At 41.1% G+C, this 14,386-nt stretch overlaps 1 protein-coding gene across 3 annotated transcripts in view; it reads left to right on the top strand.

Annotated features, from left to right (window-relative positions):
• Positions 1-14,386, top strand: part of AQR (aquarius intron-binding spliceosomal factor) — a 108,121-nt gene that overhangs the window by 12,660 nt on the left and 81,075 nt on the right. For all 3 annotated transcript variants that reach the window (XM_007069393.4, XM_027831515.3, XM_037900523.2), the window contains 5 exons: positions 67-207; positions 3,931-3,999; positions 7,364-7,464; positions 8,321-8,397; positions 11,178-11,242. In XM_007069393.4, coding sequence (XP_007069455.2) covers positions 67-207; positions 3,931-3,999; positions 7,364-7,464; positions 8,321-8,397; positions 11,178-11,242 — 453 coding nt within the window. The remainder of the gene's footprint in view (positions 1-66; positions 208-3,930; positions 4,000-7,363; positions 7,465-8,320; positions 8,398-11,177; positions 11,243-14,386) is intronic.

Genomic DNA, 14,386 nt, shown 5'->3' on the forward strand with positions numbered 1-14,386 from the left:
TTTTTTAGATGGTAAATAGTTTTGAGTGGAGCTAATTGAAAATACAACTTTCCCTTCTATTTCTAGACATTCAAAAAGAAGCCAGAGCACTTTCCTTTCTTTTTCAAATGTATATTGGAAGCATCATTAGATGAGAGTGACAGTGAACTGTCTCTGCATGAACAGACAGTCCTCCTTCTCTTCCTTGATCACTGCTTCAACAGTTTAGTAAGTTATGCTGAACATGTTTGAATATTTTCCATATGGCTGTAGTGTTCCAGGTGAGAGCTGGATTGATTTAATTGGTGAGTCTGCTAAATAGGACATACATTGAAATTCCTATCCTCAGGAGCTGGGTGCAGTAGGGAAGGTTGTGGTAGTTTCTGTGGCCCTTGTGTACTCTTCCATTCCCTTCTCCCTCCTTCCAACTACTGACTCCTGCTATGGCAAAGGGCATGCAAGGGGATGCAGTGTCTTATCTCAAAGTTGGGAGAGGGACACTTATTGCTGTAATAAGTGGAGTGTGTACTATAGAAGACTTAAGAGAGCGTAAGACTATTAGTTATTTGAGTCTTAAGCTCAGTAAAATTTATAACTATATATTATACTGGGAAATGTGCTTTTATTTTATAATTGTCTTTTAAGAACGGGATGGAAAACTTCCATGTAAATGAAATTTTGATGAAACATCAAAAAAAGACATAACAATTTTTTTCACTTTCTAACCAGTTCTAGTTATTAATGTATTGCCGCACTAATAGTTGTTTTAAAAAGCACACACAAAAGTATGTGTTTAGTTTCTAGTGGAAGCGGTATAAAACTATAGATCATAACTTGGTGCAATTTGCATTATACATACAATGGATGTTTGATGCTGAACTAGCTTTTGTCCAGTGTGTGGCTCCTCTGGAGCATAAGTTTTCTACACACACACATTATTTGAAATGTTGCTCCCCTATCATTCATGGTGGTGATGGTTTTTCATTATTTGTATTATGTTTTCACCTACAAATCACCAATCAAATTCAGTGTTGTAGTTAAGCTTGGGAGAATTCTGGTTTTTGTTTTTTTTTTTTTTATGGATAATATCAATACAATATTTATTTTTAAGGATTTTTTTTTTTTTTTTAGTTTTTTAATCAATGTAAATCTTCATAGTTGCGGGACATTATGAGGAGGGTCAGACAATAATTATTTAATGACAGTAATCGCTGAGATTCAAAAAGTTAAAGCTTTATAACTGTTAAAATACAAATTGTTCACAAGTCAAAGTATAAAGTAAATATCCTTAGAGTTGAATTTAAGTTATTCTCAGGCAGCATTTTTCTTTCTTTGACTATTTGTATATTTCAGTGTACATTTCAGTGATGCAAATTATTTTTGATTGGGTTATGTGTGTATGGTGAAATCAACTTTTACTGATGTTTAGAGATACAATATTTAATCATTCCAAGCCTACATGTATTGCACTAGGTGCTGTAGAAATAGATTAAAATATAGTTTGTCCCCCAAAGAACTTACGATAAAATTAAGACAGGATCTAAGAAGTAATGACCAGAAGGAATGGGAGAGAATGGTTAAGAGAAACAGTAATAAAAATGTGTTTACCTTGACCAGATGTGTGCATAACTAGGTGGTTTTAATTTTTTTGTAAAAATATATTGTAAGAAAACAAATAAGATAAATATTAGGCATCTTTGTTGTTCTTCTGCTTAGCTATGACGAGTTAACATTTTTCTCAAAGGCATCATCGTAAAAGTAGATCTTCAGGGCTGTGAAAGAGAACATGGTGGGAATTCATGGACTAAAATGGGGAGGATGTTCCATATGCATAGCACAGTATGGAAGGAATTATGAAGGTGCTTGTGGGAAGAGACTGGAACTGGGATCAAACTGGTGATGTAGGCTGGAATCTTAGATGGAATAGGGAACAAGATAAGTTAGAATAGTGGTTAAGAAGGCATATGCTAAATTGTGGAGGTCTGAAAGGTCAAAGATAGAGTAGAGGCTCTCGTAGTTGACTAGAAAGAGGTCATTGGAGACCTTGGTGGGAAAGCAGTTTCAGTGGAGTGGAAAGGGCAAAAACTAAGTGGGTGGAGAGCAAGGGCAGAGTTGTAGATGGAGCATTCAGTAATTCTATAGATGGTGCATTAAGAGGAAGTTGGGTCAAGGGAGGATTTTTCAGATTTTGGGGAGGCTATAAGAAGCTTCTATTCTGAGTGGGGAAAAAACTCTCTCATCAGGTTGAGGAAAACTATGAGGGAGTGAGTGGAGCAATGGGAGTCATAAGACAAATGAGGCTTGTGCTGCTACTAGGGTATGTGGAGGGAAGGAAATGAGAGCATTCACTGTCACTGAGCATAGGGAGTGATTGAGATGGTCATGTCACATCTTGTCTATCTTCACTTTGAATTGCCAGCTCCGTATAACAGGAAGTCACCAGACAGACCTTGAAAAGTCACTCGATGTAGCTGTTGAAGGAGTCAAAAATGTCACTGAACAACATTTCCAGAGAATTCAACACACACATACCACATATACAGGCGAGTATAATCACAAAATCATTGACAAGCAGCTCAATAGTGTTAATAAAATCCATTCCATGCTCCTCTTACTACATTCTGCTGCAACTACAACAGTACACAATCATCATCAGAGGGTGCACTCTGCTCATTGGGAAGGAAACCTCAGCCCTCTGCTTATTGGGAAGGGCGCTCTGTATACTGCAGCACTGGTTGGCTGGGGTAGGTTAATTTCAGCTGAGCCTCCCTTTCTTGCCATCCTGGATTTGAGCTGACAGGTTAGTGAAAGGGAGAGCTCAGAACCAGGGGGAAGAGGGCATTCGCCTGACCTGAGCTCAGTGCTGCAGGGAACCAAGAAAGTAGATTTAAAAACAAAAATCTGCTAGCCAGTCCCCTTCCCCCTGTTTCCAGGGTTGTATTTCTGAAAACAGCTGGGCAGTTAACCCCAAGCCAACCCAAGGGAAGGAGTAAAGGGGAACTGAAATCAAATTAGCTCCATCTTTGACCCTGTAGTAACGGCTTCAATCCTAGAGGCACAGTGCCTCCCCTGCCTCATTGGGGCACATGGCCCTGTCTCATTCCATTAGTGTGGCTCTCCTTGCTGGCTAACCTGCCTCCCCCGCCCTGCCTACTTTGTTAGCCTTCTTTCCCTGCATTACAGGGTGTGCTATCTACTGTGGAGCAGCAAGCAAGAATACATTTGGGTAAAAACAAGCCCTGGCTAATGTGCTGCTCTCTCCAAAGTGCACCTGGCTTTAATTACCCTCCACAAACTTCTTTTCCTTGCCTGCAGATTATAGTAATCTTAGTCCAAGAAGCCTTGGAATGCGATTCTTTCCGAGGACATGCTCAATTGAGACGTAATGACGTTGACTTGGTGTGCAACAGAATGTAGTAAGAAGGGCATGGAATGGATTTTATTAATACTATTGAGCTGCTTGTGAATGATTTTGTGGCTATACCTATTGGTGACTTCTTTCTCTGAATGTCACTGTAATTGGCAGTGAAAGTCGCTAGATTTGTCACTGGTCACTTTGACACTTATTTTCTTGCTCGGGAAACCAAAAAGTCACTAAATCTAGTGACAGTTGCTAAGTTGGACACACTGCTTTGAGTTAGTTAGGTAAAAGGGTTTCATGGATTAAATAGAAAACTTAAGTGTCTTGTACTGACAGAGGATTTGTGAAAGCAAACCAAAACAGAAGATTCCTAAAATAATCCAGTTAGTGTTGTTAGATAGCATGGCATTGTGTAGAGCTCAACTCTTTCTTAACTGTTTGAAATCTTCTAAATCTAGAATAGTGTGTATATTTTTTTATGTGAAGGGTAGAGCCCGTAAAGGTGTTAGGAATATGCTTGCAAGATAATATTTCTGTAAACAGATTTTAAATGCTCTAAGTTGACTTCTCTGTTTAATACCTTGTAACAGGAAGTGGATTTGATCAGGGGTCAGGTGCAGCAGCTCATCTCCCTGCCAATGTGGATGGGCCTACAACATGTAAGTATTTTATCACAAAAAATGGCAAAACACCTTCCAAAGAGTGCACAAGGCTTTAAGTATGAAATGTCCATTAACTTTAATGGCAGACACATACTTTAAAATCCTATGCAATGCTTTCAGAAAGAAACTCCTTTACGTTTGCCAGAATGTTCTCTTTACTTGACCTACCACATCCTTTTACAAAAATTAGTTTAATTGTATTTTAGGCGGCAGGGATAGCAATTATTGCAGTTAAGGTTTCCTAATACTTTCCATTATGAGACCTGTTTTTGGTTATTTTGTAACTTTGTCAAACTTTAACCAGTCGAGTTGAGAGATCTTCCATGCCAGGTGTCTTATTTAATAATAATAATTTTTAAATTCAGCAAAAACAAATCAACTGTTTCTCAGAACAAGCTCAGGGAAAAATGCATTGTTTTGACCATTTTAAAACATTCTTGTAATCATATGAGAAACTCTAGCACCTCCATGCTTTGGAACAGGGACATGAAATTTGTCAGGGGAGATCACCCTGGTGTCAGGAATGTGCTTTCTGCTGTCCCTGTGAAAAGGGCTCAGATCTGGCCAAGTTATGAACCTTGGAGAAAATCTCAGTTTACATGTGCTCAGTACCTGTTACTGTGACTGCTAAATTCTCTGTAGACTCCATCTGTATGGAGCATGCTCCAGCTCTAGGCTGCACCTGTAGGGGCTAAGAAGGACCTTCCTTGCAGTTGCTTTGTCTGGCAGCCAGGGGGCCGCTGTGGCAACAGGAACTGTAAGGAGAGAGAATGTCTCCTGTGTTGTTAATGCTCCCCTGCTGGCGTTGACTGGAATGCAGCCTGACTAGAATGCAGAGGAATGTAGGGGGGTGGTGGTGGTGGTGGGGTGGTGATCGAGACTAGTGGATAGAGCTGATGAAGAGAGTAAGAATTGAGTTAGGGATTGCGATATGGAGCTGAGTTGGGGGAGCTGGGTCTGGAATCAGGAACCAAGATGTGTATGTTTGTGGTGGGGACTGGAACTGGTGTGAGGAGCTGTGAGGAGCTGTGAGGTGACAGGGAGATGTGGATAAGGACTCACTGGAGGGACTAGGGACAGAAGGGTTTGTAAGCATTAGATACCCTATCCTCAGAATCTGGAATAGAACCCAAGATTCCTGGGTCTCTGTTCCACTGCTGTCAGCAAGTAGCCCTGAAACACACTGGCGAAGTGTGTACCTAATCTCCCTATAGTGGCTGGTTCACACAGATGATGATGGTAACCTATATACTATCTGACAGGTTTCAGAGTAGCAGCCACGTTAGTCTGTATCTGCAAAAAGAAAAGGAGTACTTGTGGCACCTTCGAGACTAACAGATTTATTTGAGCATAAGCTTTCGTGAGCTACAGCTGAAGTGAGCTGTAGCTCATGAAAGTTTAACAAATTTATTTGAGCATAGTCTCTAAGGTGCCACAAGTATTCCTTTTCTATATACTATCTGTTAACTTAAATGGCACAGTTCTGTGCCCTGTGTCCAAAGATTCTAACCATACTGATGAACCATGTTGGAGTCAGTGAGCTTCCACATGATGAAATTTCTCTTTTCAGTTTGCATTTTTTAAAAACCTAGGAAATTGCATGCAAAACCACCCTCTATATAATTGCAAAGTGAAGAATTCAGAAGTTAGGATAAGTCTGAATTAAGGTGGCCCATAAAATCTTAAATTAGCCCCCTTGTGTGTATGAATTATGGTAGTCCATGATCACGTACTATTTTTCCATAGGGGAAACTTTACTTCTGGCATTTCTTAACTTTTGAGTGCTTGATTTTGCAACCGTAATGATTTTTTAATTGAATAAATATACTGAGCTAATGTGTATTACATACCTATGTCATTTTGTGAGAAAAATGCAATATTAACTAAAATCTTTTTGGGGTGTCCAAATGAGTTATTTCTAATTATTATAGCTAAGGATAGCATGATCATTCACTTTTATGTTCCTGTATGCTTCAATTGATCCTTGCACAGCTTAACTTTCTTTAATGAGCTTCTAGTACATTATGTCTCTTGTAATGAATGGTCTGTGATGGCTTATACTTGATCTATTTTTTTGTCTTTCCCAGGGAAAAAGTATTATTTGTGTATTTTGAAAAATTTTGTTTTTAGAGACAAGGAAAGTTAATATACAGTAGAGTATGGTGTTTCATTTTTTTCTTAATACAAACAATTGAAAATAACCACACAAAAGGAAGGAAATTCACTAAACAAGACATTACTACCTGGTGTGACAGGGTCGGGCCAGATGGCTACAGGAGAGTAATAGAAGGCAGATATATTAGCCCCAGGCTAAGTAGGTCCCTTTTCCCTGGGTAAGGTTACAGGGAAGGTTCCAGAACAATCAGGAACCTTCTGCAGACAATTAAGACAGGCTGATTAAAACACCTGCAGCCAATCAAGAAGCTGTTAGAATCAATTAAGGCAGGCTAATCAGCATACCTGGGTTTAAAAAGGAGCTCACTTCAGTTTGTGGTGTGTGTGCGTGAGGAGTTGGGAGCAAGAGGCACTAGCAGCTGAGAGTGAGAACGCAGACTGTTAGAGGACTGAGGTGTACAAGCATTATCAGACACCAGAAGGAAGGTCTTATGATGAGGATAAAGAAGGTGTTGGGAGGAGGCCATGGGGAAGTAGCCCAGGGAGTTGTAGCTGTCGCACAGCTGTTCCAGGAGGCACTCTAGACAGCTTCATTCCACAGGGCCCTGGGCTGGAACCCGGAGTAGTGGGCGGGCCCGGGTTCCCCCCAAATCCTCCCAACTCCTGGTCAGACACAGGAGGAGTCGACCTGGACTGTGGGTTCAGTAAAACGGCCAAGCTGAGGGCTGCCGTCAAGCTCCAAGGTGAGCAAATCCGCCAATAAGCACAAAACCCACCAAGGTAGAGGAGGAACTTGGTCACACTGGTTATTAATTCATAAACCAAAAATACTCTGTGGGCTTCACTACTGCAGATCTTGCGATTAAGTCAATAAAAAGTAACCAGATTTTCAGTGAGGTTTTCTGTTGTTGTTTTCTAAAAATGTTTTATCCCAGGATGTGAATATTGGAAGATGATTCTTTTCTAAAGACTCTCAGCAGACCATCTAGGTCTGACTAATCAGTAGATTATTAATTCGTGCAATGTGTCTCTACCATGAAGTGTTATAACCTTGATTGTATGAGGTACTACTTGAGAATAGGTTTGGGGAAACCTGATCATGTTATTGGATGGCTAGTTTTAGATTTTTATTTGTGCATGGTGCTACATTTTTTCCCCCCTTTCCTCCTAACTAAATTTTTATCCTGTATAATGAAAGGGAGTTCATAATTGTTTTTGGTGGCTAAATACCATTTCACCTTTTCAGGCACGTCTGGAACAAGAACTGAAAAAGACACCAAAGCTTAGAAAATTTTGGAATCTGATCAAGAAGAATGATGAGAAAATGGATGAAAAGACACGAATGCAGTATGTTATAAAAACATTTTTTATATTAAATTCAAAGTATGTAATGTATTGCTAGTGGTTCAGTTTAGTATTCCTGAGATAAATCTGTTTGAATTAAATAGATCTTAGAGTGACAGAAATCAGCAGTTGATAGTGCACTGCTTCTGGACACAGCGTTGTAGAACAACATTCCAGCAGATTATCCCATGTGAAATGCTTATAGGGGTTATATATTGAATCATCGCCAATTAATCAACAGATTAACCAGATCTTGAAAAAATCTATATGATGAAAACCGAAAAAGAACATTTAACATTCCATATAATTGATGAATAAATATTTCCCATTCTCACAGATTTTTCGAAATTATTGAAGCCTTATTGCTTACACTTAATGATGTATTTTGAAGAAGTTTATGTATCTCTTACCCAGCAATATTAACTGTTCCAAACACTTACATTCTGCTGTGCATAAGATACAGCATACATCTGTGATGCATCAGTAGTTACCTGCTGTCTGCATTGCAATCACTTACTGGTACTTTCTTTGACTCAATGGTAAAGTGGTAATCAGTGAGTGAATTCTTTGCAGTAAAGTTACAAACGCTGGCTACGCTAACTGGTAAGTCACTTTGATTGGTGATAAGAGAAGATGATTGCTGACAAAAAATATCTTGGTTTTGCTTCTTCTGTTTAAAAATGATGCGGACGAGTTAAGGTACAATTTCAAAGTTCCCAGAAACAATTCTAGTAAAATAAACCTTCCCTGGATATAAATTACATTCAGTTTACAACCTCTTATGCTAATAAGGAATGTAACATACTTCTAGGCAGCATTTATGAAATATTAATGCTTTGATCCTATGTCTGATTTTTAGGGCATATCGAGAGAGAAGATTTCTTTCACAGCTCATCCAGAAATTTATCTGTGTTCTAAAATCAATACCCCACTCAGGTAACTTTGTGTGCATGCATGTATATAATATGTGTGTATTTTTTCAGGTATCATTTAGAAGCTCCTATGGTGCTAAACCAACTATTAAGGCCACAATCCTTCCGTCAGATCCAATAGGTTTGGGCATTTACTTCAGTGAGAAATTGTGTGGATATAGGATCTGCCTGCATGGATCTGTTTTCGGGGGGGTTTAAATCTCTATATTTTTTTAAAATAAAATAAATTGGAATGCTACTTTACAGAGTTTCTTCTCGGTTGTAATAATATAAGAATGGTCATGCATGGTCAGACCAATGGTCCATCTAGCCTAGTATCTTGTCTTCTGACATTGGCAGTGCCAGAAGCTTCAGAGGGAACAAAGTCCCCAGTTCAGCAAAGCACTTAGACATGTGCTGAAGTTCGTCACTGTTCAACAAAGGATTTATGTCCCATTGACAACAGAATTTAAGCAAATACTTAAGTTCCACATTCAGCAAAGAGCTTAAGTCCACAACAATAACCTGCACTCCCAGTATTGTGGGGTTACAGTAAGGAGAACAAAAACATATATGAAAAGTGGGGTTTCATGTGTCTTCAGCAGAAAATTGGCCTGACAAGAAAATATGCATGCCTGATTTTGAAGGAAAATGTATTCGTACAGGAAGCAGTGTTAAACCTGCAATAAAGGCTATTACTACAATTTCAGCATCAGCTTAGGCTATAGCTCCTTCAGGACCCCTGTTCTTAGTTTTGGAAAATGTTAGCTTGTAGTAATGCATTAGGTTGCTATAAGACCAAAATTCCTAGCATCTGGAAGATACTAGAAAACTGGATATTCATTAATGTAGACCCAGTACCCTCCTCACTGGTGTGATTCTAAGAGTCTCCCCACAGGCCTGTTTGAGGCTCCTGTATGACTGCTCTGCTCATGCCTCCTTCATCTGGGTCAGTGTAACCCTTAGTGAATCATCTTGTAAAGCAGCAGGGAAAGTGGAAAAGATACTTCCTAAATCACTAACATCGACATCTGTCAGGGCTCATCTCTCTTCCCTGTAATAATAAAATAAAATAAAAAAAGTCAAAGCTATTTCATTTGAGAGTTTATTTTTAGAAAGATTAGTCTTGGCCCCCTTTTTGGCCCACTTCTCCATGCCCTTATTCCCTTTTTATATTGGAGCCTTGTGATTGGTTTTATTTGTTTGAGTTTTGAGTTATAGTGGTTTATTATATTTTTAATTGTATTTTAATTATATTTTTATCTTGTGCTTATCTTGTATATTTTTATCTTAATACCTTAGCAGGAGAAGCTTTATTTAAATAAAACCTTATGATTCACAGCTGTGCTGTAGACTTGCTGTGTGACCTTGTGTGTGTCGCTTAAGGCTGTTTTCTGCACTAATCTAGAGTAATCAAGCTTGATGCAGGGGGATTCCGTGAGGGCTGGGGAAAAGAATCTTCCGCTATACAGTCCAAGCTGTGGCTGCTGCTGCAGCCATTTCCATTCCAATGTCCTTGGTTTGTCAAGGGGCAAAATCTATTGGATTTGTATAGTAGTGGATCCATTGACTTTGATCCTCCCTGGCCAACTGCTGTCAACCTCCAAACCTAGCTGCTATGCAGAGCCATTGGTAATCCTCTTGAAGCAGGGTTCCAGAATGTCCCCAATCCTGTGCATGCTTCTGTACCCTCCGTGCACAGGATTCACACCGCTTTTCTTACCTACATATGCCGGTTTATGGAAATGCAGTTGTATTATTTGATGAGAGTGCATTGCCACAGTATGCATATGTTTGTTATACAGTCAGGCTAGGGGAAAGGACTTAAAGGTGACTGGTCCAAGGATAACTTGCATCTCAAATTTAATTATCAAACAAAATATTTTCTCCAAGTGAAATCCAGTTTCTTGTTTTGCTGTCCTTTATTACTTCTGAATGTTAATTATGCCCTATATTGGATAGCCAAAGTTTGCTTGCAGGCACTAGGAAGCCCAATGGGTGCTCTGTGTTAAAGTTGAGTACGCTTGCTAGATGTGAACAGCAGGTCTTTCAGCCCAGGAGTCTTAAGAGGATAACTGTTTTGCTGCTTATTGTTTGTTCTTCCTCTACTTCCTAGTGTGACTCAGAGTCTTAGGATCCATAATTGAGCTCTAATAGGTAATTCCAAAAATCAGAACTGAGTGCTTTGAAATTGTAAAGTCCTTTTATTAAAAAAAAAAAAACGTCACGGCCAAGAATTTTTAAAGTGACTAGTGACGTTAGGAGCCTCAATTTTGCATGCTCAGGTTTGAGATATTGTAGAGGCCTAATTTTTGGAGAGTGGGTGATCAGCATTTTGGGAAAATCTGGTCCCTTCATGGTGTGTTAGGTTGACCAATCTTAAATTGAGGCACTCAAACTCACTAGTTATTTCTGAATATCTTGGCCTCTGACTTCTTTACATCTGAAAATCTGTTTTGGTTTTGGGGGAGCATTTCAGAATAATGAAAGAGTGAGCCAGTAATTTTATTAATCTAATACAGATTAAATGCTAAGAAACATTAATGTTTGCAATGTTGTTGTAGCCATGTTGCTCCCTGGATATTAGAGAGAAGAGGTGGGTGAGGTAATAAAGATGTTACCTCACCCACCTTGTGTCTCTAAGAAATGTTAATGTTAATTATTGGCTAATAGCCGTGTTGCTGTGGGAGCTTCAGCTTTTTAGCTCTTGTTTAAATGTGAAATATTTTTAATTTTTGAAGTGTGGTGGAACAATGATGTTGAATAAATGATGAGTTGCAGAGATGTTTTGTTTTTTGTGCCTAGGTCCTCTTTCCATGGACAAAGTTCATTACTGTGAAAGATTCATCGAACTCATGATAGATCTAGAGGTAAGATAGTGTCTCTCTCCAAAGCATTTGCTTTTGGAGAGAACATACTGAATGTTTTCTGAACATGTACCGCTCATTTACCTCTAACTGTACACAGATTAGTCCAGATGGAAATGGGTTCAATCTCCATGTCTGGAGGGAACAAAATTTTCTAATGTATTACTAAATCTGGCTGTAAAAAGCCTAGCGTGTGTAATCCTGTGCACTGACACAGACTTGCCAAACCAGACCTCTTCATGCAGTAATCCACAGTTTGCACTGGTGAAGCATATCCCCAGTTTAAAATGGGGTAAGCTGCACTCATGCAAAGAGTGGCTTTGCCTGCCTATAGTTAGGGGTTTGCCATATGGCAGCTGCACAGGTGACTGATGATTGATAACTATAAGCAGGGCAGATTGCCAGTGTGTGCAAGCGTTGAACTTAAACTGCCCAAAACAAGTAGACAGTGATTGGAGCAGAGGCAATAATTCTGGAAAACAACAAGAATGTTCAAAGGTTTGGATCCATTACAAGAGCTGTGCTCTTAATGTACCTTGGGCCATCTGAAACATTTTGGATTGCCAATTGCAGCCTCAGAAAGCACAGATAATTCCTTTTTTTAAAAAAAAAAGCTGCCCGAAGTGCTGTACAACAAGACTTCAAAATCAGTGAGAAGTTTGCAGGCACTGATTTAGAAACTTCAATCTGCAACTGATGTGTGAAACCAATGAGTCTTTTTGGAAGAGGTATTGACTGCATCTATTAACACTGTGATTAAATGATGATTCATTAAATTGCAGTGGTCATGGCACTAGAGCAGTGGTCTCCAACCTTTTTACGCCCAAATTCACTGTTTGAATTTAAAGGCAATCCAGGATCTACCCCGCCCCTTCCCAGATTCCACGCCCCTTCCCTGAGGCCCCACTCCACTCACTCCATTCCCAGGCTCCCCCCCACCCCCCGTCCGCTTGGTCTACCCCACCCTCGCTCACTTTCACCAGGCTGGGGTAGGGGGTTTGGGCTCGGGACAGGGTGCAGGCTCAGGGCTGGGGCCGAGGGGTTTGTAGTGTGGGTGTGGGATCTGGGCTGAGCCTGGTGCAGGGGCAGTGAGGGATGCAAGCTCTGGGAGGGAGTTTGGGTGCAGGAGTGGGCTCTGGGTGGGGAAGAGTATTGGGGTGCAGGAGGGGGTGTGGGTTCTGGGAGGGAGTTTGGGTGCAGGAGCGGGCTGCAGGCTGGGGTAGAGTGTTGGGGTGCAGGAGGGGGTACAAGGTGCTGGCTCTGGGAGCGGGCTCAGGGCTGGGGTTTGGGGTGTAGGAGGGGGTGCTGGCTCCAGGATGGGGCTCAGAGCTGTGGGATTGGGGTGCAGCCTCCCTCTGGGCAGCACTCCGGTGCCTCCTGGTTGGTGGCGCAGAGTGGCTGCTGCTAAGGCAGGCTCCCTGCCTACTCTGGCCCCACGCCGCTCCAGGAAGGGGCCAACGTGCCCCTGCGACCCCTGGGAGGGGGCGGGGAGCATGTGGCTCCGTGTGCTGCCCCTCTCTGCAAGCACCGCCCTCCCAGCTCCCATTGGCCACAGCTCCCCGTTCTTAATCAATGGGAGCTGCGGAGGCAGTGCTTGCAGGCAGGAGCAGTGTGCGGAGGGAGACCCCTACCCCTCCACCCCTGGGACTGCGCTGGCCACTTCCAGGAGCGCTGTGGGGCCGGCAGAGAGCCCGCCATAGCGGCAGCTATGCTGCACCACCGGTATGAGCAAAGATGAACAGATACCTGGTGCTACTGAAGTCAATGGAAGTTTTGCAACTGACTGACTTGAATGGGATTAGGACTTTCACTTCAATATCTGCTGTGTTCATGACAAGCTTGATAGGCAGAGAAAAACACTGCTTTGTCACAGAACCTTTCCTTGGATGGGATTACAGTTGTCTTGGTTTCCCTCACTGGTTGTAATAGGAAAATGTTGTATGTTGATCTTTCTGTGGATACAGTGGATGCTGCTTAATAGCAACCCCGATATTAGCAACTTCTGCTTAATAGCAACATTTTGCTGGGAACTGGTCCATCATTGACTTTAATGGGATTTGGATTTTGGCAATAGCAGGCCACTTATTGAGAACTCTTTTTTGGAATACTGCAGGCAGGTTTGTAGGGCTGCAGCCAGGGAAGGAAGCTCTGGGATGTGCCTTCACTAGCTGCAGCCCCTCAAACCTTCCTGTACTTGCGGACTACACAGGAAGTAAGTGGCTGGAATTCCTGCATCCCTGCCCAAAGGGGGACCCCCTGTTGGAATCCGAGCTGGGAGGGAAGGCTATGGGCAGGGCAGCAGTTCAGATGCCTGGGCTTTCCATGGGAAGTGGTGGTCCAGGGGAGCCCACAGAGCTGTATGGCGTATATCTCTGCTCTCGTCCTGCCCACGTCCCAGTGCTTCCTTCCCTGGCTATAGCCCCACAAACCTGCCTTCTGCTTATTGGCAACTGCTGGATAATGGCAACTTTTTGCTGTCAACTGAGGGGTTTGCTAATAAGTAGCATTTACTATAGTGTGAAGTTCACAATGTCCTCTTTTTTTTTTTTTTTTTACCATCTGTATGCTGTTTCAGAATGTAGCTAGCAAAGTGATACCTTGGTTAACTGTAGGAGGGAAATTCAGAGGAAAATTCTAATTGTAAATTCCTTTAATTTTTAGTTGTACTTATAATTTTTATGCCTCTGTCAATGTACTTATAGTCTTAGCTCAAATGATAATTAGTTAATTTGCTATCAAAAAAAAGCCATGATTTACTCTATTACTACAGCCAAATTACTTCAGAAATTAAGACTTTTTTGTTTTCCTGCCACAAAAGCAGTACAGTGTATTGTAAAACAACCCAGGGGGGCAGTGAGGTTCAATAAAATATGATCTCTGCAAGTACTGGAGGTGTGACATTCTTCTGGGTCTCTCTAGTTCAGCTACTTTGAAAATTAAAGGCATTAGTTCACACATCAGTGATGCTGATATAGTTTCACTATAAATAGTAGGTTTATTTTAAATTACTTCAGCTTCATTAAACTCTGTAAAGATCATGATGGTGGCACTTACAGAAACGATAAGTTCAGGTGATTTAGTGTTTGATACAATAATATAAGTGTTAACTCGCCGTTTGCTAAACACCCTAGTTTCCTAGGATCATAG

Source organism: Chelonia mydas, chromosome 6, assembly GCF_015237465.2.
Source record: "Chelonia mydas isolate rCheMyd1 chromosome 6, rCheMyd1.pri.v2, whole genome shotgun sequence".
NCBI classification, from domain to species: domain Eukaryota; kingdom Metazoa; phylum Chordata; order Testudines; family Cheloniidae; genus Chelonia; species Chelonia mydas.